The sequence below is a fragment of the Humulus lupulus genome, chromosome 4 (assembly GCF_963169125.1).
Source record: "Humulus lupulus chromosome 4, drHumLupu1.1, whole genome shotgun sequence".
In the NCBI taxonomy this organism is placed as follows: Eukaryota; Viridiplantae; Streptophyta; class Magnoliopsida; order Rosales; family Cannabaceae; genus Humulus; species Humulus lupulus.
In genome coordinates this window covers 248,591,156-248,616,761 of record NC_084796.1, presented here as the reverse complement: position 1 = coordinate 248,616,761, position 25,606 = coordinate 248,591,156, and the positions used below count along the sequence as shown (strand labels likewise).

The 25,606-nt window shown below is 32.3% G+C and overlaps 2 protein-coding genes across 2 annotated transcripts; both read left to right on the top strand.

Moving 5' to 3' along the window:
- Positions 1-13,444: 13,444 nt before the first annotated feature.
- On the top strand, positions 13,445-15,982 carry LOC133831631 (uncharacterized GPI-anchored protein At4g28100). The gene is made up of 2 exons (XM_062262000.1): positions 13,445-14,494; positions 15,435-15,982. Exons 1-2 carry the CDS (start codon positions 13,823-13,825, stop codon positions 15,777-15,779), a joined length of 1,017 nt encoding a protein of 338 aa, XP_062117984.1. The 5' UTR covers positions 13,445-13,822; the 3' UTR covers positions 15,780-15,982.
- Positions 15,983-22,928: 6,946 nt separating this feature from the next.
- LOC133833159 (uncharacterized) lies at positions 22,929-24,674 on the top strand. The gene has a single exon (XM_062263410.1). The coding sequence runs from the start codon at positions 22,929-22,931 to the stop codon at positions 24,672-24,674; it is 1,746 nt and encodes a 581-aa protein (XP_062119394.1).
- Positions 24,675-25,606: the final 932 nt, after the last annotated feature.

The window sequence follows — 25,606 nt, the reverse complement described above, 5'->3', positions numbered from 1 at the left end:
TTAACTTTTTATTTAATTTATTTTTATAGAATTTGTTATTATATTTTACTATTTTTTTTTAATTTGTAACTGCATATTTATTACTTTGACCATTTTTAAAATATACCAAAATGAAGAGGGTCGTGTATGTAGGTCTCATTTATACATATTAAATTAAATTTGGAGAATTTCTACACGGAGGTGGCATACAACTATTGATAAAATTTAATATTGAGTCCTATATAATTTAATTTAATAGCTATTATAGAGTATCACTAACTAATTAAACTGTGACACCTCTTGTGATGTTGGACACTTTAAAGTGCAAAATAACAATACTCTTAAATTTGATAAATAATAATAAAAATTCACACCTAATTAATCTTCTGTAAATGTTGTTTATTACTATTACTAATAAAATGATGTTGTTTTTAACCAAGCAATCACAGTTAAAAGTTACTGCAACAAATAACTATGAGCCATGTACTAGATGACAATTCTATAAGATTTGACCTTATTTATTAAATAGTTTATACTTATTTGGACTTTGTATTTTGTCTTATTATTTATTTAGACTTTGTATCTTGACAAATTACTTTTTAGACCCTATGTTTTGTAAAATGGTTCAAATAGAACTCTAAACCCAATTTCGGTCAAAGTTTTTTCAACTAAAATCACAAATAATTCACCAAACTAACAAATCAGAACAAAAATAAAATCATTCTGCTTAAAAACTGTATTATTATATTCAATTTTTTCTTCATCAATATTAAGTTTATGAGTCTATTTAAACCATTTTAAAAATATAGGGTCCAAAAATAAATTTTTTAAAACACAGTGCTCAAACATGTAATAAGAATAAACACAAGTCTAAAAAAAATATAAACCTTTTATTAAATGATTATTTAGTTTTTACTTCAACTATATACGATTCTTCTTTAGTTATTAAGAAACTAGAAGTAATAATTTTGGCAAGAAGTGAAGAGATTTAGATATGACTAAAGAAAAGGGAAAATTGAATGGATTTAGTTAAGTATCATTTTGTCATTAAAAAAAGCAGGATTGAAATAAGAAAGTGTTATAATTTGCTCTAAGACATCATTACAAGACACTAAAAGTGCTATAATTGAAATAAGAAAGTTTTTAATGATTTTTTATTTTTTTATGCAAAGCACCATAGTGCGGCTGGAATATTTGTCATCTTTTTTTAGATGTAACATGAACATTTATGGATCAAAAACTATATAGGAAAATTTATTTTTTTATACACATTTTATAAAATATTTACAAAAGTAACGTACGATTTAATTTCTTACATATATAATGGTTTTTATTATTATTTGTTAAAAAAATCTAACACCGAATGTTAGTTTTGATTCAACCATTATTAATCCAACAAATTAAAACATTTATAACACACATATATTTGCAGATATTTTCTCATGTAATTAGAATTAGGGGATTGTTGGGGTGTTTTTCTCCAAACTCAATAGTTAGGTCAAAGATTGCATAAGCTGTGAGACCTAGTTTAAAACTCCCTAAAGTTGAGCAATCACCTATTGAGTCAAGGGATGCACATTCATCCAGCCACGCTACAATCACAAAAGTATTGTACTTTTTCAAAATTTTGAGATTTTTCAAAATGTTAGTTTATGGCAATCAACTTTCGTGCTTGAATTTAGATTCTAAGATGAGTTAACTCGAGGTTGTATTACTTTGCTTTCTACACGCGATTAGTGTTTAAAACTCGGTTAAATTACCCACCAATAGTGATCAATTTTGAATCTATCTCAAGGTTAGTATTTTAGATCTCGACACTCGGTATATGTCAGGTGACACAAGTTTCAATCTCGTCGTTAATCATGTACCAACATATACCATTATTTTTTTTAGTGATTTTATATATAATCTTTTAATATTAAACTGCATCACCATGATTACTAATTCAATAAAAATAAATGAAATGTGAAATTTTTGAGTATTCTACTTGACTTTGAATATGAATTGATTGGAAACATTTTTGAAATCTCAAATTTCCTATTTTTCTAATAGTAACGTTTTGGTTACTTATAATGGCAATAAGTTACCAATTTGTTACTTTTTCACAAAAATGTTTATTTTTAGAGCATACTATTTCATATGCATTTTGGTTACCTCTAAAATTTATTTGTTGAATTTTTTTTTAAATAATAATTAGTTTTTTTTAGTTTATGTTATAATGTCCTATTACTTAAGATATTTTTACGATACCTTCAAATTTGTTTTAGGAACTAATAAGTTATAATAACATATAACAAATTGCTTATCATCCAAAGTTATTTTTAATATACTACATAGCAATTTTTTTAATAAAAAGTTTTAATTCACTTTTTAGTCACTACTAATGTAATTTACATGTAAATAATAATGTTTCTTTTATTAATCAAACAAAAAAGAAATTTAGAAGTTAATATCTTATTATAATAAAAAAAATTGTTTAACCAAATTAGAAAGCAACTACATACTTATTTTTTAAATACAATAAAGTAGAAAAGAAACTTTTTAGTTAACAAAATATAAAGAAACTAAAAAGTTATTTTTGATTCCGGTCATCTTTTCCGACGATGATGAAACAACTTATGCTTCCCACATATTAAAATGACCGCATTGAAGAGTAGGTCGCGATAGAACCACCTGTGAGCCCAAACGACTAGCGGTGTAGCCAGAATTTTATTTTTACAATTTATGAGAGGTTACATTTTTATCATTCTGAAGTCGAGCTATTTTTCCACATAACCTTCTCTATAGTATCATCACTGCAGTAGAGTTTAACCACGTTGAATGGTAAAGTTTCTCTTTGCCAAAGAAAAGACGGGATTCGATTCTCACTAACATAATTATATCACTTCGGTTTGGCTTACTAATAAATAACTTACTAGTAAACCTACAAATAATAATGGTTCACGATTAAAAAAGTATATAAATCATTACTTGAAAATTAGGGGTATAAGTCGCCATTTAATTAAAAGAAAATAAAAGTAATTGTGAAGTTAACCCCTTATACACATGGCTATTAGTAGAATTTCTATCCTAACAAAACTACTATGACATGGACAGTAGAACCTTTAATAAAAAAATGGAATCAAAGTAAATTGTTTCTACTGACAAATCCAAGTGTCGTTTTCCAACATTGCTTATTGGCATAATCAATATTTTGATTAATATATATCTTAATATTCTTTAATCATGATTTGTTTAAACTGACCTTTGGTGGCCATGGGTCTCTTTTTAAAAGAGTAGTGGACCAAGATTATTACTATTTGACTGACTTTGTTTACAAATACTCAAGTACCCAAAAATTTACCAAACTGTTGGTTTATCCATCTTTCTCCAAATCCATCTCCTAAACATCAGCGAAAGTTTGTTGCTAATGAGTATTATAATTCACTCTATTTTCTAATTTAGATGCAATATGACATATTGATATACCTAATTTCCCATCACCCTTAGATGGATCAAAGCAACTCATTTTCACCTCACCTCCATTTTGAGACTAAAATATACAATATTATATTGTATTTGTACGAGTCGGGTTATATTTGTTGTCTATTTTATAGTTTCGCTATGGGTTTCTCTTAATTTAGGGGTGTTTATTGGTCAGTTTGGGCAGGTTGGGTGGATTTTTGACAAACTCAAACCTATAATTGAGTTGGTACTTTTCAACTCGTAACCCACCCAATTAAAAAAAATTGAAGTTCAAAGGAGCACACCGGTGCACTCCTGGTGTTTTTGGCTAGGGAAGTATTTTCGGCGAACTTCTTTTTTATGATCGTATACATTGTAGATATTTAGAGCATCTTGCAAATTTTCAGAAAATTTTGAATAATTTACAGTGCCGAAAATAAAGTTCAAACATATTATCTCCTATGTGTATAAAAAAATTAGTCACGCATGCAACTACCTGTACCTAGTTTTCGGTACTGTAAATTATTCGGAATTTTCTGAAAATTTACAGGATGCTTTAAATAACTACAATGTACATGGTCATGAAAAATATATTCGCCAAAAACACCAGAGAATACACCGGTGTGCCTCTTTTTCAGGGTGCACTAGAGAATTCCCCAAACATAAATACTTAGTGAGAGAAATGCCTATTATTTATTTATGGGTTTATACTTTTTTGGACCCTGTGTTTTGTCCCATTACCTGTTTGGACCCTGTGTTTTGACAAATTACTTTTTGGATCTTATGTTTTGTAAAATGGTTAAAATAGAACCATAAATCCGATTTTGGTCAATGTTTTCTCAACTAAAATCACAAATAATTTATCAAACTAACAATTCAGAACAAAAATAAAATCATTCTGCTTAAAAACTGTGTTGTTATATTCAATTTTTTATTCATCAAAATTGAGTTTATAGTTTTATTTTAACTATTTTACAAAACATAGGATCCAAAAAGTAATTTATCAAAACACAGAGTCCAAACAAATAATGAGACAAAATACATAGTTGGAAAATGTATAAACTCTTTATTTATTTATTTGTTTTTTTGGTGAATCATAGAAAAAGGACTAATTAATTAATAAGGGTATTTTGTTTTGCTAAAGGGAAAAAGAGAAGGTTGGTTTGGTTTGGTTGCAGCAGCAGCTTTGGGTGGAAGGCGTGCGAGTCCATCATCACTCCACACCTCGAACTTCGACCACTGCTGCATTTTGCTTTTATGTTTTACCTTACCATGCATACCCTTTATAAAACAAGTATATTCCTTCTTCTTTTTTCATTGGACTCATCAAACTTTAACCTATTCTATTTAATTTATTCATTGACATATACATCCTTTCTTATAGGAATTTTTGTTAGGTTGGGGGTATCAATTCCATAAAGTTATTTTCTATTTTTAACATTTTCACAAATTATAATCCTATTTTTTTTTTATATGTTGTCGTACATTATACCTATCAAGTATTGGTATTTGACAATTTAATGTGTCCAATCTTACATGAAGCAACATTTTATGATTGGTTAGCGATACCTTAAAATATCTATTAAATTCAAATGTGTGAGATCCGATATTAGATTGTACAAATAACAGTATGCTACTTCCTTATTTTCAATTTTTAACATTTTGAGAAATTATAATCTAATTTTTTTATATGATGTCGTACATTATACTTATAAAGTATTGATATTTGGCACATTAATGTGTCCAACACTACTTGAGGTGACACCTTATGATTGACTAGTGATACCCTATAATATCTATTAAATTTAAATGTGTGAGACCTGATATTAGATTGTACCAATAGCGGTATGCTACTTCCTCGTGGTGTTGGACACCAGTGATGCCCCTTAGCAATTCTCATACCTATAATAGATATCTTGCCAATTTTTGGAAAATTTCAAATAATTTACTGTGCCGAAATCAGAGCTCAAACACTCAGTTGCACACGTATCTGATTTTTTTTATACGATGGAAACTACAAATTATTTGAATTTTGATTTCGACACTATAAATTATTCAAAAATTTGATAAGATAACTATTATAACTATGACGTAAGCTGTCATAAAAAAAATTAAGTTACTAATTTTTTTAGTATCGAAAATAGAAACCGATCATATGGTAAAAGCAAAAATAATATCCCTATAAGAAGCTGCCATTCTTTATAAATAAGTGGAAACATGACTGTACATGAATTGTGTGTTGTCATTTTCTTAAATTTGTTATGAAGTAATCATGTTTCTATAATCCAATAAATATTTGATATTATCATAATATCTTTGAGCTAAAAGAATAATTGGATTTTTTTTTCTCTTTCCAATTTTAGTAAGTCCAATCATTAGCAATTAATTGAGCCTGAATCAATTCATTGAATCTGCTCTAATCTCTAAATTAGACTTAACTTGAGTTTAGCTAAGCCTGCTTATCATTTTTTGGGGGTGAAAATGAGTTGCTTTGATCCAATATAAAATAAAATTATGATTTGAATTAGTCCTAACTTAATTCCATCAATATTTTTTTCGGTAAATTAGTAAAATATAATATTTTTCAACTTAATAGTTTGAATTTTTTTTTTTCATTTTCTTTTTCTTTTTGTGATAGTTTAGTTCGCTAAAACAAACGAAATTCTAAACCATTTTTAAGTTTATTATTGTTAAAATTTAAGTTTAGGATATATTTTTTTTTTGGATATTGGCAGTATAAATACTCAAGTTTATACTTTTGTTACACTTAAATACCTAAGTGGAAAATACCAAACTTTTTAAATATGAATATGATGGCATAAATACCTAAGTTTATATAATTGTTACAATTAAGTACTTAATTTTTAATTTTTGTAGTATAAGTAAAAAAAAATGTTTAGTTTTAAAAAAGAAAATATTTATTGTTTATGCACAAATATTAAAAGTTTGGTATTTAAGTGCAATAATTATATAAACTTATGTATTTATGCTGCCAATATTCCTAATTATTAAGTTTGGTATTTGCCTATCAACGGAAAAAAGTAACGGTTGCAACAAAAAATAAACTTTAAGTATTTATGCCGTCAAAAAAATAAATTAGGTATTTAAGTACAACAGAAGCATGAACTTAAGTAATTATGCCATCAATATACCATTTGTTTTACCAATTTATAAATCAGAAAGATCAGTTTATAATTGTTAGAAAATGATAATCTAAATTAATATTCAATCATATAGAAGACCTAATAGGGTATAACCCTAATAAAATAATTCTCTACAAAAATAAAAGTAACAGAAGATAGATTCTCTTGGAAAGTAAACCTACAATGGAATATGGGTAAGAGCCTTTTGTCACTTCATATGCAAAAGAAAACATATTCATTTGATGTAAAATCCACAAACAAATAAACCAAAACTCTATGATTGTACTGTATTTTGCAAGACTTGCACTTTCAAAAAGTAAAAAGTAAAAAATTCCTTTGTCTTTTTGTATCTTTTGTAAAATCCCTTGTATTCAAAAGAAGAGAAAAAAAAAAAAGTGACTAATATAACTAAAGTGGTTTTGAGGACTGTGTCACATATTTTTGTACAATCCAAAGTCATAAAATTAATCACTTTGATCTCTCCAAAGTAGCCATAAATTATTAATAAAATTCTTAGTGGGAACCCTGCTTCTCAAGATTAGAATCTCTAAAAGCTGAGGTGTGGGACTCTAGAAGATTATTGTGTAAATTATTTATTAAATAAACCATTTAAAATATAAGAACTTAATAGAGGAATTTGGCAAACTCTGACCTTGAGAGCTCAGAAATATAGGTTCATTCCCATTGTGGAATTTGATGGGAATTTGGGATTTTGTAACATGATGACTAACAGTTCAATTATTATTATTATTATTAATTACATTTTATATCACTAAATAAACTTCTTCTTCTTCTTAGTGAGTGTAGTTGACTGTTATAAACTATGATATTGATCATATTTCAAAGGGATTTCTCATTAATTGTTTGGATCCTGTGTTTTGACAAATTATTTTTTGAATTCTATGTTTTGTAAAATTGTTAAAATTGAACCCTAAACCTGATTTTGGTCAATATTTTCTCAACTAAAATCATAAATAATTTACCAAACTAATAATTCAGAACAAAAATAAAATCATTCTGGTTAAAAACTGTGTTGTTATATTCAATTTTTTCTTTATCAAAATTGAGTTTAAGGTTCTATTTTAACTATTTTACAAAACATAAGGTCCAAAAAGTAATTTGTCAAAATACAAGATTCAAATAAATAATGAGACAAAATACATGGTCTAAAAATGTATAATCCCTATTTCCAATCCCTCCTTATCATGTTGGAATAGATTACTACCACTCATTCATGAATGGGATTCACATAGGTTCCCATATCCTTATAGAAGAGACAATATTATTTTAGACTTTCTATTTTTGTTAAATATTTGTTTAGATTTTTTTATTAGGAAAATTATATTTTTGGATCACTTACTTTATAAATGTTTCAAATTAATTATGTGAACTCAATTTTAGTCAAAATATTTGTATTTGTTTAAAAATACAAAAATGAAAAAGAGCAAAAATAAGTTTAAGTTTGCACGGTTAAGATCCTTGTGGGATTGTGTAGAGTTTTTATTGGAGGGGTTTGGGCCATTTTTAGCATATCATATACTTGTGTGGGTTTATTTTTGTGCCCGCTTGTAGATTGTTTATACCTATTTGTAGGTTTTTTGTGTCTGTTTGTAAGTTGTTTTGTGCCTGTTTGTAGGCTTAGTTTGTACCTGTTTACATACTTGGTTTTGTGAGCGTGGTGATCGTGCAATCTAGGTTACTCACGACAGTGCTCCCCTTATGATAAAGTATATTATGAAGAAAAAATAAAAATATTGAAAATTTTTATCTATCAATTATATCTTACAAAATTCTATTTAGGTACCAAAATTATTTTTTATTTGTTTTTCTTGTGCCTTTTTAGGCTGATTTTGTTCATTTTTAGCTATTTTTAGAAGAAGTTTATTATTCTTGTTGGTATGGATGATGGTACTAGTATCTTACTGACATTTCAAAGAAAAACATTTGTTCTTTTAATCAAGTTTTCTAACATCTAGCTGGTATAGTCAGTAACTTGCCTAATATATATATATATACATATTTCTATAAATTATATATTGATAACTTATAAATTTTATTTGATTTTCAGGTTAAAATCTCATTTTTTCAGAGAATTTTAGATGTGATCAAGTTTGAGGACTTTCAATATTTTATTATCTAATTTTTCGATGCATCTTTGCATGCTCATTGACTAGACAATAAGTTAAATTACAATCTGAAATTAATAAAGTCTATTCCTCAAGAAAACAAATATTTGTGTTTTTGAACTTTATTTATGAGGTTATCAATTTATAAAATGTGTATATTTTCATTGAAATCAGATTCAAAGACTATTTTAAATCAATTATGAAAACACTAGTCTAAAAAATACATAGTAAAAAAGTGGGTCCAAAATAGTAATTATTGTATTAAAAAATAAATTATTTGTTTCTTCTATAAAATCTAGCTACAATACCAATTTTCAATAATGCAACCTGTGGGACAATGATTATGTTATATATTATGTAAAATTACATGTCCAGTTTTGATTTTTCTAGAATTTTGCCTGCTCAGTAATTAGTACAAGAGGAAAAAAAAATAGTAATTAGTACAAGAGGAAAAAAAATACAACTTTGATCATAAGAAGCAAAAGAAAATACTTTTATTTGGTTATATTGCCCATCGTGCTTTGTATTTTTTTTTTCTACATCAAAATGGAATTTATATAAAGTTCAAATTTAGATTTCACGTGATAGGATAGTAAGATATGAATGGATATGATCAATTTATTATTTATGGCATGTTCCTTGATATTTAGGAATTGTGTGAAGACAATTTAATATTGAGATTTGAGACCATATATTTTTAAGTAATATTTAGGCGAAAGTACTTAAATTATTCTATTTATAATACTTAAATATTTAAGTTATTTTTTTTAAGTGAAAATATCTTTCGTTCGTGTTTTGTTGCAGTCGTCTATTACAACCGTTAAGTGTGTTTTTTTATGACTCTGTATATTGTAATTATTTAGAGTATCCTGCAAAATTTCATAAAATTCTGAATAATTTACAGTGTTGAAAATAAGGTTGAAACATGTTACTTTCCACGCGCATAAAAAAATAGTCACGCGTACAACAAATTATTTGAATATTGTTTTCGGCACTGTAAATTATTCAGAATTTTCTGAAAATTTGCAGAATACTCTAAATAACTATAATACACGCAACTATAAAAAAGAAATTTGCCAAAAATACTTACCGAGTCAAAAACAACAAGGGAGTGCACTGGAGAAGCTCATATATTATTGGCAAATTATGGAGTGCACCTCCCTAAAAGGGGTACATCGGTGCACCGCCTTAGTATTTTTGGCTCGGGAAGTAATTTCGGTGAATTTATTTTTTATGACCGTGTACATTGTAGTTATTTACAGCTTCCTGTAAGTTTTTAGAAAATTTTGAATAATTTACAGTGCTGAAAATAATATTCAAACATGTTACGTTCCCACGCGCATAAAAAAATTAGTCACGCGTGCAACAATTTGTTTTGAACCTAGTTTTCAGCACTATAAATTATTCGAAATTTTCTAAAAATTTACAAGATGTTCTAACCAACTACAATGCACACAGTCCTATAAAAAAAAAATTCGCCCTAAATACTTCCTGAGAAAGAAAAAAAAAACCTATATTATTTATTATTAATGAGAACCATATTTAAATGCCATTTCAAATGTCACACGTGATTCTCGATATATCCTTTAAAGCATTAGTATGTTATTACAGTAATTACTTCATTTATTTTCACACACCTCTTATGCGTGATATATATATATATATATATAAAGTGATACACAATATTTGAATTGCATATTATTTATTTATTTAATGTGATGAATGTTATTGCATTCAATATTTGAACAAAATCTGCATGAACTCACTGCATATTCTTAGCTCTTCAAACCATATCATACCAAAATTTATTGCAAAATTTATTGAACTTTTATGTTTGAGCTAACTGTTTTACCATATAACAGTAAGTAAAAAGAAAATTAAAAACATAATAATGTTTAGACAGCATTCTATTAAAAAAAAACTTTTGATTGTGGCTTATGGTTGCAATTTAATTTTAAAAGTGAACAAGTTGCAATATGTATTTGAATTAAGATTAAATTAAATAATAAGTTTTCAATATTTTTCATTATTAATTCCTAATTTTCTTATTGCTCATCATACATTTTTAATTTACAATTAGATATTTAGTTACCAAATTTTAAATTATATTTAATTTATTGCTCATCATAAATTCAATAGGGAAAATTATATATATTTAAATAGTTTGTCAATAGATGAAAATAAAGGAACCGCTTAAATTAATTACAAAGAAAAAAATAGGGAAATTAATGCCCAAACATACACGTTTCACTATATATTTGTATAGGATTAAAGAGAAATTTAAAACTTTGGCCAAACAAAATATAGAGAATTTAATTCCTTCAACTAATTAATAAGTAACAATATCTCAGTCCTTAAATTTTAGCAAACTAAATTAAAAGAAAGCAAGCTCTACCTAACAAGTCCATATCTCATTAATGACCAACTGTGACATTTTGGAAATCAAATACACATAATATTATAAAGTGCCAAAGTGATAAGTTGATTCTTGACACCAGGGATGGAAACGAGGCTGGTAATTGGCTAGGGGTTCTCCTCCCAACCCCATTTCCGTCGGAGGTGAGGCAGGGAATCCTGTGGGTTCAAATTTATTTAAAAATAAAATAAACAAAAGTAGATTATCTAAAATTAATATATATTACACTATATTAGTCACTCAAAATATTAAATATGTTTAAAATAAAATTGAAAATATTTAACATCTTACTATTATGCTACAAAATTACATAAAGAAACATGTAAAATAAATAAAAAATATTACAAAATAAATAAAAAATATTATAAAATAAAAAAAAATTAAATGGGGTCCTTTCGAGGCGGGGAGTGTTATCTCTGTCCCCACCCCATTTAACATTCGGGGTTTGAAAATGGTCCCCGTCCCCGCCCCGTTCCCTGTTTAGGCTGAGAATCCCCGTCCTATTAGGAGTGGGTCACCACAGGTGGGGAAAATTTTCATCCCTACCTGACACATTATCAAATAAGTTTGAAAAATTATAAATTATACTTTATAAGTTTTTTTTTATGTGATGGATTTGAAAATATTGAATTAGATTAAAAAAATTAATTATTTCATCAATGATATAATAAATTATGTTTTCTAAAAGAAAACTATGAAAATGTGAGTTAACTTATTAAATTTCATAACTAAATATTGTTGATAGAGAATAGAATCCAACATAGAAAGTATATGAGATCATCATACTATTTATAAAAGTATCCACTTATTATTATACACCTTATTCTACTTTCTAAATTACATTAGATAATTTTTCGATCCGTTTTGGGATTTATAAAGAAAGACTATAATTTTATCCAAACTCCAAGAAAACAATTAAACTAGAGTTGTCATTACTTAAAATTCAATCTAACAAGAATATAATACATTAGATGTCTTTAATATAATAGATACAATACTAACAAAATTGATATTTTTAAATTATAAAAAATATTTTTATATCTGATTAAAATTCATATATAATATCTATTATATGACAAAAAAAACTACTAGTGAATTATTAGGGAAACTATTTTTAAAGTAAAAAAAGAGTAATATGACTATGTTGTCCGTGTTTTATCTGAGTGACACGTAGTGCACATTAAGGAGGATTAAGATTCCACGTAAGCTGGTAAAGTCTTCCGGAGCCCATTTTGGCCTCTACGGGAGGTAAGCCCATTCTTCATCGTAGTTCACCACCATCGGAGGAGTACATCTTCATAGAAGCATCACTTCTCGAGGACCCTCTTACAGAATGGTGCTCCAAGTCTCGCTAAAAAAACTATCTCCTTCCTTATCACATCCTCCGAGTCTGCGAGGACCTTCCTTCGACCCAAGAGAACGGTAGCCAAGTGCAAGCACAATGACCCTGGACCATAGGCAACTTTTTGACACCTACTGTCACATGGATTGCGGTGTCCATTCTGTACAAACGACAAAATGGATGTCTCACGACACTGCCTGACATGGAAATACGTGCAACAACCGCCATGGCAGTGTCAAAGACGTTTCTCCCTACAAAATGATGGGCTGATATTCCTCACTTTGGGCCCACCAGTGCATTTAAGCATAGAATGTGTATTTATTATGTAACAAATCTCCATTAAAAGAGAATAATTGTAATCAGCTCAATTAATGAGCTTAATTGCCCAGCAAATTATAAGTAGAACTAGGACACACATTTTAAATGTTCTGATTTCTATTTTCGGAGAGAACCTATACGCTGCCTAAAAACGAAGAGAATTTGAGCTGTGCAAGTTCCTAAGCATCCTGATACCAGTGACTCGTGAACTATGGTTAATCAATTATCTGAACCACGTAAAAATCTGTGTTCCAATCTCATTTTTTTTTAAGCTTTTGTTTATTTAGTTGTTAGCAAAAAAAAAAGCTAGTCTAACAAACTATTTTAGAGAATTGGACAATTTTGTCCAAGTTCTCCAAAAGGACAAACCTAAAGCTTGACATAATTGTGTAATCCAATGTATTAGTCCCAAGGCCAAACTAGTCCTAAAATTTTATCTCATTGGGTCCTGAAAAGAAGAAAAGGTGTTCTTTTTCATTTCTTTCGCAAAAGAAAGTAATCACCTATAAAAGTACACACATACATACACATATACATATACATACAAAGTAAAAATTGTACTTATATCCCATTTTGTTCTTCACAACAACTAAATGAAATATATGACTACACACATATATACACAAGGTGTAGCTTCATTGTCTATACATATATGCCTCGTAAAGCAAAACTTAGAAATGATTTGGTCATGATACTATTTAGCATATACTAATCCCCACTCTAATAAGTAATAGCTATTTGGAGGACCTTCATCCACTTTGTGATCTAATCGAGACCCAAACTCTCAAATAAAGCCAAACTAAAGATAGAGAAAGAGTTTATATACATATATATATATATAGACTCATCCCCACCACTCTTTTGCTCTTATACTTTCTTTTCCTTTCTTTTCTTTTCTTTTCTTTTCCTTTTACATTTCCCCCCAATACAACTATACTCACAATCCAACCCAACTCAACCCCTTTACTCAATTTATCACTCATTCCCTTGTCTAGTCCTTCCCAACACTCATTCACCTGAATCCCATTCCCATTCCCATTCCCTTTCTCTCCCAATGTCCTCTCTCCTCACATTCCTCCTCACTCTCCATCTCCTCCTCCAGGCCAACTCGGCTCATTCCGGGCCCGACCCAACAGCGGTCCAGCCATTCGTCACCGACCCATCTCCGCCGGTAACAATCCCAGCCTTCCCGGAGCAGTCGGACGTCACCGGATGCCGTCTAAACCTACCGGAGCAATTCTACCACGGGATCAAAACAGCTTGCGGCGGTTCCGGCGGGCAGCTGAAACGAGGACGGTGCTGCCCGGTTCTCGCTTCGTGGCTCTACGCTGCATACTCGGCCACTGCGCTCGGCAGCAACCGGGCAGTGAAAGCTAATCCGGAGGTAGCTGCGGCAGCGGGTCGAGGAGTGAACACGACGTCGTTCGACATGCCGATGCTGCCTGATGACTCGGAGACCTGCGTTGGAGAGGTTGATAAGGCGCTGAGAGGGAGAGGGATCGAGCTGGCCGGACCGAACGAGACGTGCGACGTCGTTTACTGCTACTGTGGAATCAGATTGCATCCGTTGAGCTGTCCGGAGGCGTTTTCGGTGAGCCAAGAGGGAAAGGTGAGAGGAGATAAGAGAGTGAGGAGATTGGAAAGAGATTGCTTGAGCAGTAGCACTGATGTCAGTGCCTTTCCTGGTCTTGGTGGCTGCTCAAAATGCTTGAACACTCTTCAGTTGGTCAGTAACTAAAACACTTGTTTTTCTTCTCAAAATTTGTTTAAATTCATTTATTTCAACTTTTTCTTTAATGGGTAGTGGAAAATAATGAAAAAGATTACAACTTTGGTTAGGGTTTGTTCTGGGTATTTTCTTCTTCTTCTTCTTTCATTCTATGTCAATTGGGAAAGTTTGTTCTTATTTTTTTTTATCCAAAGTGAAAAAGTTAGGAATAGCAATTGGAGCCTTAATTGAGTAACGCTCTTATGAAGTGAGTGTGTTTATGTATAAACAAAGATTTTATTTTTTAACAAAAGATTAATGATGATAATTTAACTAAGATTAATTAGTGCCTTTCTGGTTTTTGGTTCTGTCACAGTGTCATTCACCAAATGGTGAGTGGGGGGCAATGAATTCATCAATAGGCCAAAATATAATCGTTTCATTTCATATTTCCTGATTTCAAGATAAGACTTCAGTGTCTTTTTCCTTGCTCACTAGTCATTTTCATAATGTTCTAGCCAAAAAAAATTAAAAAAAAAATTGTTCTTTCAATAATGGCTAAAGTCCAAAAGATTTCAGTCTGATAAATTTGCAATTACCACAGTTTTGTTTCATTCTTTATTTACCAACTCTATCTTGACACTTTTTTGGTTCAAAAGACCTACAAAACTTGTAACATGTCACATTACAAGTTTCTAAGAGAAAGTTTTAGTTACAAAATATTCTTTTGTTCACTAACTAGGAAATGTTTGGCTACTTTTGGTGGTTGGTTGAGGCTTTGCTTGAAGTGCTTATGAGACATGTTTTGATCTTGATGTTCCACCAATTTAATTAAGTAATAGCTCATTAAACCTCTAAGTACCAAACAAGTGCTTTTGCCATAAGTTTCCTCATAACTTTTCCCATTATTATTTGGTTTGATCTCTAACTTGGGTGTGGTCAAACAAATATTATGCAGCTCAACAACAACAACAAGGCTTTGAATACAAGCAAAAAATCAGATGACAGGACCACCAAAATGCACAACAAGGACTGTGAACTAATGGGTCTAACATGGCTCCTTGCCAAGAATCGGACGGCCTATATGCACACGGTTTCAGCCGTCTTGAGGGCGATCATGATGAGCTCGGACGGCTCTGATTATCCTCGCCGATGTCCTCTCACAAGCGACGGAATGCCTCTGGCCGTTGATTCTTCTGAAATATCAGATCAATCCTCTTCCACCAAACTTGGAGGAGCATTGCCCATTTCTCTCTTCATTGCATTTATTTCTTTGTTGTGTTGTATTCATTTCATTGCATAGTCATTCTAGTTTTTTTAGTCTAGCTACCAACTAGATGGTATTTGTGTAGATTTTTTTCCTTTTTTCTTTGGTTCTTTTGGCACTCTGTACCCTGTTTTTTTGTATTATGAAATGCCCATTTCCTCAATTTGCATTGGTACTTTCAGATTTTGTTTGTTCTCTATGAATTGAGAGAAGCTTAAATATATTCATATATTTTTTTTGGAGTGGGCCTAAGAGAACATGTGCAAGAGTGAGTGATTGCTTAGTTTTGGAGAGACAAGCTTTTAGAATATGGTGACTTGTTTAGTGGCATTATTTTTTCTTTTGTGGACAGTTGTGTGCTTCACGGGAAATTTATGAAATGTCAACATCTTCACAACAAGCCACCTTTATCTTCTGTGGCTTGTATCAAGAGAAAATGCCAAGCTTTGGAATCATAATTTTTACTCTTTAACTTTCAGATTTGAGATAGTGCCGACTGTTGGTGTTTACTGTGATTGTTATTATGCATGGTGATGGAGCGTAATGAAATGTGCACTCAAACATTACACACAGTGATGTGTCACTGCTTTTTTTTTTTAACAGTGGATCCCAGTTTTGATAAATGTGATTGGCTAGGTCAAACTGCTACATCACTGTGTTTAATGTTTGAGTGTATATTTTTGGTGCACATATTATTACTCTTTCTGTGAGACTTTAACTCTTCTTTTCTTGTAAAATAGTTTATCATACAACACTCAATCTCTATTCAATATTTGATCAATAAAAGAGAGCTTTGGAGGGCTAGTGGTGGCACTAAATACAAATCTTTAAATGCTTGAAACTATTAGACATAAAGTTCCACATGGAAACTATACCCTTTATATGAAAATGATTACTCTATTTAAACCTAATTAGTTTCAAGTAGAAACTTCAATTCTATTCATAAATGATCTTTCTCGCTCAAAACCAATGTTAAACTTCTACGTTTCTCCACCTTTAATATCTATTTGGGATAACGACTCGTGTACTTACGAATTTTTCGACTAACTTTGTGGCATTTAACCACAAATTTTTTTATTCGATTTTGTGTAAAGTCTGTTAGGTTCTATTATGTCGTGATTTAGTGTATTAGAAATAAAGTTGCACATGAAAACTATATACTAAACATAATAATCTATAAAGAAAATGACCCTAATATTCACGCAACACTATTATAAAAGAAATGTGTGATGTGTCACACTTTGGTGAATGTGAAGTTAAAATCATACCATTGATTGAATTGAATTGAATCTCACGAGAAAATGATGCCATAGTTCATGGGTCCGAGGACATGAATTGAATTCTAACACAACTATAGTAGTAGACCATTTATTAGATGATAGATAGGTCAATGGTGCTTAAAGATTATAGTGATAGGTAGAATTGTTGAAGAGCAATTAAAACTAAACTACTTTTGGCTTTTGGCTTTTGTGTAGTGGTAGTTGGCACTATATATTGTGATATATATATTTTTAGTTCAATTCAAAATTAAGATTGTTGAGATTTCTAATTTCTTGTATAAGGGTTTTTTTGGGCAATCCTTCAATGTAAAAATAAGTGTTTTTGTCAATGGGTATGAACTGTATGATATTTCAAGTTTAAACCAGCTAGCATTTACTCAATAATATAGCCACTTATTCAGCCATGACATTAAATACTATGGGAAAATAAATGTATGTATTTACTACGTTTAATTTAGTCACAAAGTTATGCAAGTTTTTTGGTAAAGCATTAAGTTGGCAATAATATTTGCAAGTTCCATTTTTTTAAGAAATTTAACTAATAACTAATAACTAGGGTTGAAATACTTCGAGTCTGGTTGACTGAGCTTTTGCTTTAGTTTTTAGCTTTTTAAAAAACTGTGAAGCTAGCTTCTTCTATGTAAAATCCCGATTTTGAGGAATCTGTTTCTATTTTTAGTTTATTGGCATTTTTGGTTTTAGTCAAAATTAATATTGTATTTATTGATTAAATTCTGTTTATTGTGTATTATTCTCTGCTGTAATGTCTCTTTCCGTATATAGAATAAATCTGGAATTATCTTGGAGATATTCTTGTCATTTATTCTTTTTGTCTCGGTTAGGAAAGTCTGGGTATTTTTGGTTCCAGCAGAATCCGGTTCTGTCTAAACAGGTGGATATTTACCTTATTTAGAATTATTTTGTGCATCAAGTAATCAATGGTGAATATTCTTTATTTTTGCTTTTGTTTCTCTATAAAAGCTTCTGACCTAGACGATTAGGTTATCACTTCAGAGATTGATTTCATATTTTGTTGAAGTGCCGTTTTCATGTGCAGAGAGCTTTTGTTCTAGAGCTCTTTGTGTTTTGTTTTCTGTTTTTCTTGCATATGTTTTGTTAACTGTTTTGCAGGTAAAACTCCCAAGGACACCTTGTTTAAGAGCTTCGGGAGAAGCTTGTAGTGTGAGTCACTCTTCGGGATGATTAGTGCACGGACCAGAAGTTGAAGGGAGTTCAAGTTTCTGAGTCATTTGGAAGTGTTATTAGGAAGTGTCAAATTGCTGGGATTGCGACAATTTAAAGAGGGAGTCTTTAAGATTGTATAAGTCAATTGGTGATTGTAATTTGAATAATTCTTATCTAATAAACTTCATTCTCTGGGCGTGGCCCCGTGGATTAGTAACAATCTGCAAAGGTTGTTGATACCACGTAAAAATTCGTGTGTCCTTTATTTTTTCGTTTCTGATTAAGTAATTCTGTTTACACATATCATACATCTGTTTAAGCATTTCCACAATCTGTTAAAACGTGTTTTTACATACATCCTTGGATTAATTATTTGAATTAACCAATTAATTTAATCCAAATAAGAGAATTTCAATTGGTATCAGAGCGGTTCACTAAACTCTTAGTGAGATCTTGTGGTTATTTTCCGTTTGATTTGTTTTGTGTGAAATGTCTTTCTTTGCAGAAGGTAGTTCGGTGTCTCGACCTCCATTGCTAAATGACTCAAACTATCCATATTGGAAAGTTAGGATGAAAGCCTTCATAAAAGCTCAAGATGAGAAAGCATGGAGAGCAATTTTGTCTGGATGGTCACCTCCTACTGAAAAAGGTGAAGATGGAAGCACAATTGTAAAATCTGAACTTGTTTGGGACACAGAAGAAGAAAAATTATCTAGCTATAATAATAAAGCTCTTCACGCCATATTCAATGGTGTTGGAGAAAGTTTTATAAAGCTTGTTTCCACTTGCACCTCTGCTAAAGAAGCCTGGACAATCCTTCAAACTCAATTTGAAGGAACAGCTGATGTCAAGAGATCTCGATTCATTATGCTTCAAACTAGGTTTGATGATCTCAGAATGTCTGATTCTGAGACTTTAACTGAATTCTATGAAAGACTTTCTGATATTGCTAATGAATATTTTGCCTTGGGTGAGAAACTTGATGATTCTGTACTTGTTAGGAAAATTGTTAGAGTTCTACCTGACAGGTTTAATGTGAAGCTCACAGCAATGGAAGAGGCAAAAGATTTCAGCAACATGAAGGTGGAAGAGTTTATGGGATCACTACGAACTTTTGAGCTTAACCAAAAGATTCGTCAAAAGGACAAACCTAACCCATCAAAAGAAAAAGAAAAAACGATTGCTTTCAAAAGCACGGAGATGGAGACTCCTGATGAGGGAGACGGTGATAATGAAATGCCTTTGCTCTCAAAAATTTTTCAAAAATACATGAAAAAGATTGGGAATAGGCAAACCATTGGAAAGGCTCCTAGAGGTAATTTCTCTTACTCTAAACTCTCTTTCTCTAACAAAAAGGGTATTCAGTGCAGGGAATGTGAAGGCTTTGGGCACATCCAGGCTGAATGTGCAAACACTCTAAAAAAGAACAAGAAAGGTATGATCGTTACATGGAATGACGAAGACTCGGATAACAGTGAAGAGGAAAAAGAGAACGTTGCATTCACAACCAGTGTTTCTGAGTCAACATTGAGAGAGGCCAAAATTGTGTGCCTAAACAATTGTACCAAAGGTGAAAGCTCGGATAGTGATGAATCCGATCTAAATGATGAGTCTCTAGGAGAAGCATACAAAAAATTGTATGAATCATGGGAGAAATTGTGTTCTGAGAATCGATCATTGGTTAGTAAGAACAAAGAAATTTCTGCTGAGATTAAAATACTTGTTGATCAAAATGAATTGCTTGAAAATGATATTAATTCGAAAATTAATGAAATAAGCAAATTGACAAAAGATCTTGAGAATCTCAATAAGAATGTTAGAATGCTTAACCCTGGATCTACTGTTTTTGAGGAAATTCAGAATGCAGGTCAACAAGGGCACATAGGACTTGGAGCCTCAAGTTCTCAAAAAGTGCAAAAAACTGTGTTTATTTCTGCAGGGTTATTGGCACCTGAAAGTTCTGCTCCCACAGGTATAGTGTCTGACTCAACAGAAAACAAACCTGTTGTTACTAAAAAAAGGTTCACTGGTCGTAAGAACAAAGGTAAGAATACTGTGTTTATTCCCACATGTCACTTCTGTGGGAGAAAGGGACATATTAGACCAAGATGTTTCACTCTCATGAATTTTGCTAAAAACAAATACTTTGAAAAATTGAATTATTTCAAAGAAAACATGAAAGTGAAAAGATCTAAATCAAAAAATGTTTGGATTGAAAAGACAAAATGTTTTGCTGGAATTTGTGATGATAGACTTCCTTCGTCTTACTTATGGTATTTTGACAGTGGTTGTTCTAGACATATGACAGGTAACAAGACAATTCTCATTGACATAAGACCTATGCATTGTGGATCAGTCACGTTTGGTAATGGTATTGAAGGTAATGTTCTTGGAATAGGTACTCTTGATTTTGATGGGTTACCTAGAATTAAAGGAATTTTACTTGTTGAAGGACTTAAGGCTAATCTCCTTAGCATTAGCCAAATTTGTGACCAAGGCTTCACGGTCAACTTTGATAAAGAAAATTGTGTTGTGGTAAATCAAGATGGTGAGAAAATTCTTGAAGGGTACAGGTCTAGAGACAATTGTTATACCATGTTACCCTCTTTCATGTGTTATTCTGCCTTAGGTAACAATACTGATGTGTGGCATGCCAAACTTGGGCATATAAACTTTAAACTGTTGAAAAAGTTGTCTCATGTAGGGATTGTTCGTGGCTTACCTAGTTTGGGTAAGGAAACTGAAGGCAAGTGCAAAGAATGCCAACTTGGTAAGCAACTAAAAAGCACTCATAAAAGTGTCTCTGACATTAATACTTCGAAAGTGCTAGAGTTGCTTCACATGGATCTAATGGGTCCAATTCAAGTTGAAAGCTTGAATGGTAAGAGGTATATATTTGTGTGTGTGGATGATTTTTCTAGATACACATGGGTTGAATTCTTAAGGGAAAAATCAGATACGTTTGATGCGTTTAAAACCTTGTGTACTAAGTTGCAGGTTGAAAAAGATTGCACAATTGGAAAAATTTTGCGCATACGTAGCGATCATGGGAAGGAGTTTGAGAACTCGGTCTATGATGAATTTTGTAAAACTGCTGGTAGTTGTTGTGCTAAACTCTTATGGATGAAACAAATGCTGAAAGACTATGGGTTTGATCTTGACACCTTAACTGTTTTTTGTGATAACACAAGTGCCATCAACATTTCAAAAAATCCAGTACAACACTCTAGGACTAAGCACATTGATATTCGACACCATTTCATAAGAGAATTAGTTGAGAATAAAACTCTTGTGCTTGAGTATATTGAAACTGAAAAACAACTTGCAGATATTTTCACCAAGGCCTTGGATTCGGTTAGGTTTGACTCCCTCAGAAAATCCTTGGGAGTTTGTCTTGTTTAAAGTATTAGTTCTTGGTTGTTGGCACGAGCTTAGAATCTGTTCAAACATTTTGAGAATCTGTGTGTATGACTTAGAATAAATTATCCTCTGTTGTATGAATTCCTGATTTGCATGCCTAGAGTAAAATCAAATAGCAATCCCTTCGTAGTATATTTCTGTGAATCAAGCATTGGTTTATGTGACAGTGGTGTTTAGTGTTTCACAATTTCAAGCTCCTATGAATGAATAGAGCTACCTTCCTAGTGTGTGAAAGCCATCTTTGAGTAAGTTGGAACTTTGTAATTCGGAGTTATGAAGAGGATACACTACCATAGAAAAGGGCTACCACTAGGGTAAGTGTGAGAGCGTCTTCATAGGGTACAAAATTTTGAAAGAGACTTTCTGTCAAATTGGGCAATGTTCCCTTGCTACACTCTCACACACATATGCTTGAAGTTGTGATTCACCGAATTTTAAAAAAAAAATAAAAAGAAAAATTTATAATAAATGTTCACATAGTGTTTGATTCATTTTGAAATATGCTTAGTAACTGGATTGTGCTTGATTTGTGTTCAGGTATTGCTCAAGACTTCATCTTCACAAGGTTTTTTATTTTAAGGTTCTCATACACACATGATTCTCTCATTGATTGTTCAGATTGTTTGTCACGTGCCCATAATTCAAGTTGTATTTGTTGTTTAGTTTTATTCTATTAAATTTTAAAAAAAAAGAAGAAAATTTATAAAAAAAAAAAAAGGAAAAGGAAATATGGGGGAATTGTCTTGACCGAATCTTGGTTTTCTGAATATTGCTTTGATGAGTTTCTTTTCAATATACCAAGTTATTCAAGTTTTTGGCATCTCACGTGAATTGATTGAGAATATTGTGTTGCTTAAAGTCTTTGATGTGGTTTCCTTTTTTTGAAATCGTATGGCTAGGGTTTGATCTCTCTTATTGTGTCATGATCTTCACCATTAAATTCGGTTTCCTTTTATGTTCTTCTATTGTTGTATTTTTTGAAATAAAAAGGGAAAGAAAATTGTAAAGGAAGGGAGAAAGGAGATCGTGTGCCATGATGAGGATATTTGGTCTTAATGAGAAATTTTTTTGAAAAAGGAAACATCACTTCCATATGAGATTTGAGCAGTTATTTCAGAGAGATGTGACAGATTTTTGGGCAATTAACCGTCCATTTTGAGTAATGGAAAGATCATGATCGGTTTGGTCCTTTATATAAAGGTTTCTTCCTCTTGTCTCTCTCACACGATTTCTCTAATTCTTCTTCATCTTCTTGGCTGTTATTTCTTGTCTTTGTTTTTTTTCTTGAGTTATAGATACCATGGTGAGGACCAGAGGAGCACACTCAAAGAAAACTCCAACCAATCTCTCGAAACCTCTGTCTGAAACACCTGACAGCACAGCCTTGCCGTCTGCCTCTGCTCTTCCCAAGTTCGTCTCGACGCCTAGTTCATCTGCGGGGACAAGACCCAAAATGAAGCCGCGTAAGCAGACAACTCCGGTTCCCACAGCGACCCCTCTGGTGTTCCCCAATGTTGCTGCTGCTGTCCCTGTGTCGTCACCACCACCTAAAGGGGTGGTGACCGAAAAGGAATCTGTTATTCCTTCTTCTCAGAGCGCTCCAACCAAAAAGACTAGGGCATCCGAAAAAGGGTCTGTCGAACCCTCTCCACCAAAGAAGTCGTCTCTCCCACCAAAGACATATGCCAAAGGTTTTTTGAAGAGGAAAACGCTCTCCGAATCGACTGTCTCTCCTCTATCCTCGGTCAAGAAACGTCTCAAGGACAACCCACCATCACCGTCCACTTCTGAGGCAGATGAAGAAGAAGAAACAGTGGCTGAAGAATCCACAGAAGATATCCCAGAGAAAGTGGCCTCTGACAAAGAGCTGTCTCAGGAACCTGAAGAATCAGCCACCGAATCTGAGCCAAGGGAAGAGGAAGATGTTGCGTCGTCTGATCCAGATGTGGACACAGTCCCAAGCCCTATCGCTGCTGTTCCCAGTCCTGTGGTAACAAAACCCTCATCCAAGGGAAAAGGCAAGAAACCCATCTCTCGGTCTGGTACTCCTCTTACTAAGTCAGTGGTAAAATTTCAACCTCACTCTTATTCCTTTTGTTATAATGATAATGAACGAGATATGATGCTGTATGCCCATCGTAAGTTCCTTCCCGAGAGGAATTTTGTTCTTAGTGATCATAGGTCCTTCGGAGTTCTCATCTTGCTTCAAACCCGTGAGTGGGTTGGGTCCCTGGTGAAGCTTTCTGGCTATGTGGAGCGTGTTGTGAAGGAGTTTTATGCCAATCTTACCCATGATGTGCTTGATCCAAAGTCCCCTCACTTCGAAAAGGTTTATGTCCGCGGACATTGGTACTCCTTCGCTCCTAAAGATATTGCAATCGCACTCCAAATTCCGATTGCAACTGTTGAAGACCAAGCTGCTGAAACACTTGATCGCGATGAAGTATTGTCCGAGCTCGTGGGACAACGAATGCAGTGGTCTCCCAACACTGTTCTGCTGGTCACCAACCTGACAAATACGTATGCTGTGCTCCACAAGTTCGCCACTTCAAACTGGAAGCCTACATCTCACACTAACACCATTTCTTTTGACATGGCCGCATTCCTCTATAAAGTTGGCACAGGCATAGAAGTTGATCTGGCGAAACACATTTTTGATCAAATTGTTGGTTTCCGCAGAGGTAATCGTAAGTCTCTTAATTTGCCATTTCCCCATCTCATTTATAAAATTCTTAGCATGCAGAATGATGACATCAAACTGGAGACCGAAGACTTGGTCCTAGCTTCTACTACCGTTTCATTCCGATCAGGTGGTTCTTCAAATGAGTCTGGCGAAGCACCAAGCGCCAAGAAAGTGAAGCCTCAGTCACTCAATTTCGCATCAGAGGACCTGCCCCCTGATTCTGTCCCAACAGATTCACCTGCTGTGGCTACTGAATTGGTGTTCCTTCGTTCTAGTATGGCTGATCTTCACACAAAGTTTGCCATCATCCAGCAGTCCATTCATGACCTTCGGCTGCTTGTCACCCGTGCTTCAAATTTCTGACCACTGTTTTTATTTTGTTTGTTTATTTTGCCATACAACATTGGTCTTTTGGGGTCTTTTATATTTTTCTTTGGTACTTTGACAGACAAATAGGAGGAGAAGCACACTCCTGGTTTATTTTTTATTAAGTTTTTGTGAACATCAAACTCTGGACCCTCTACTTTTTGAGGGGGAGTTTTTTATGATTACTTGTTTTTGATTACTTGTGATTACTTGTGCTTTTTCGCAGGGGTAGTTTTATTTGGTAATCACTAACTTGTTTTTCTTGCAGGAGTGTTATATTAATTTTGCCTTCCAAAGTGCCAAAGGGGGAGATTGTAAAATCCCGATTTTGAGGGATCTGTTTCTATTTTTAGTTTATTGGCATTTTTGGTTTTAGTCAAAATTAATATTGTATTTATTGATTAAATCCTGTTTATTGTGTATTATTCTCTGCTGTAATGTCTCTTTCCGTATATAGAATAAATCTGGAATTATCTTGGAGATATTCTTGTCATTTATTCTTTTTGTCTCGGTTAGGAAAGTCTGGGTATTTTTGGTTCCAGCAGAATTCGGTTCTGTCTAAACAGGTGGATATTTACCTTATTTAGAATTATCTTGTGCATCAAGTAATCAATGGTGAATATTCTTTATTTTTGCTTTTGTTTCTCTATAAAAGCTTCTGACCTAGACGATTAAGTAATCACTTCAGAGATTGATTTCATACTTTGTTGAAGTGTCGTTTTCATGTGCAGAGAGCTTTTGTTCTAGAGCTCTTTGTGTTTTGTTTTCTGTTTTTCTTGCATATGTTTTGTTAACTGTTTTGCAGGTAAAACTCGCAAGGACACCTTGTTTAAGAGCTTCGGGAGAAGCTTGTAGTGTGAGTCACTCTTCGGGATGATTAGTGCACGGACCAGAAGTTGAAGGGAGTTCAAGTTTCTGAGTCATTTGGA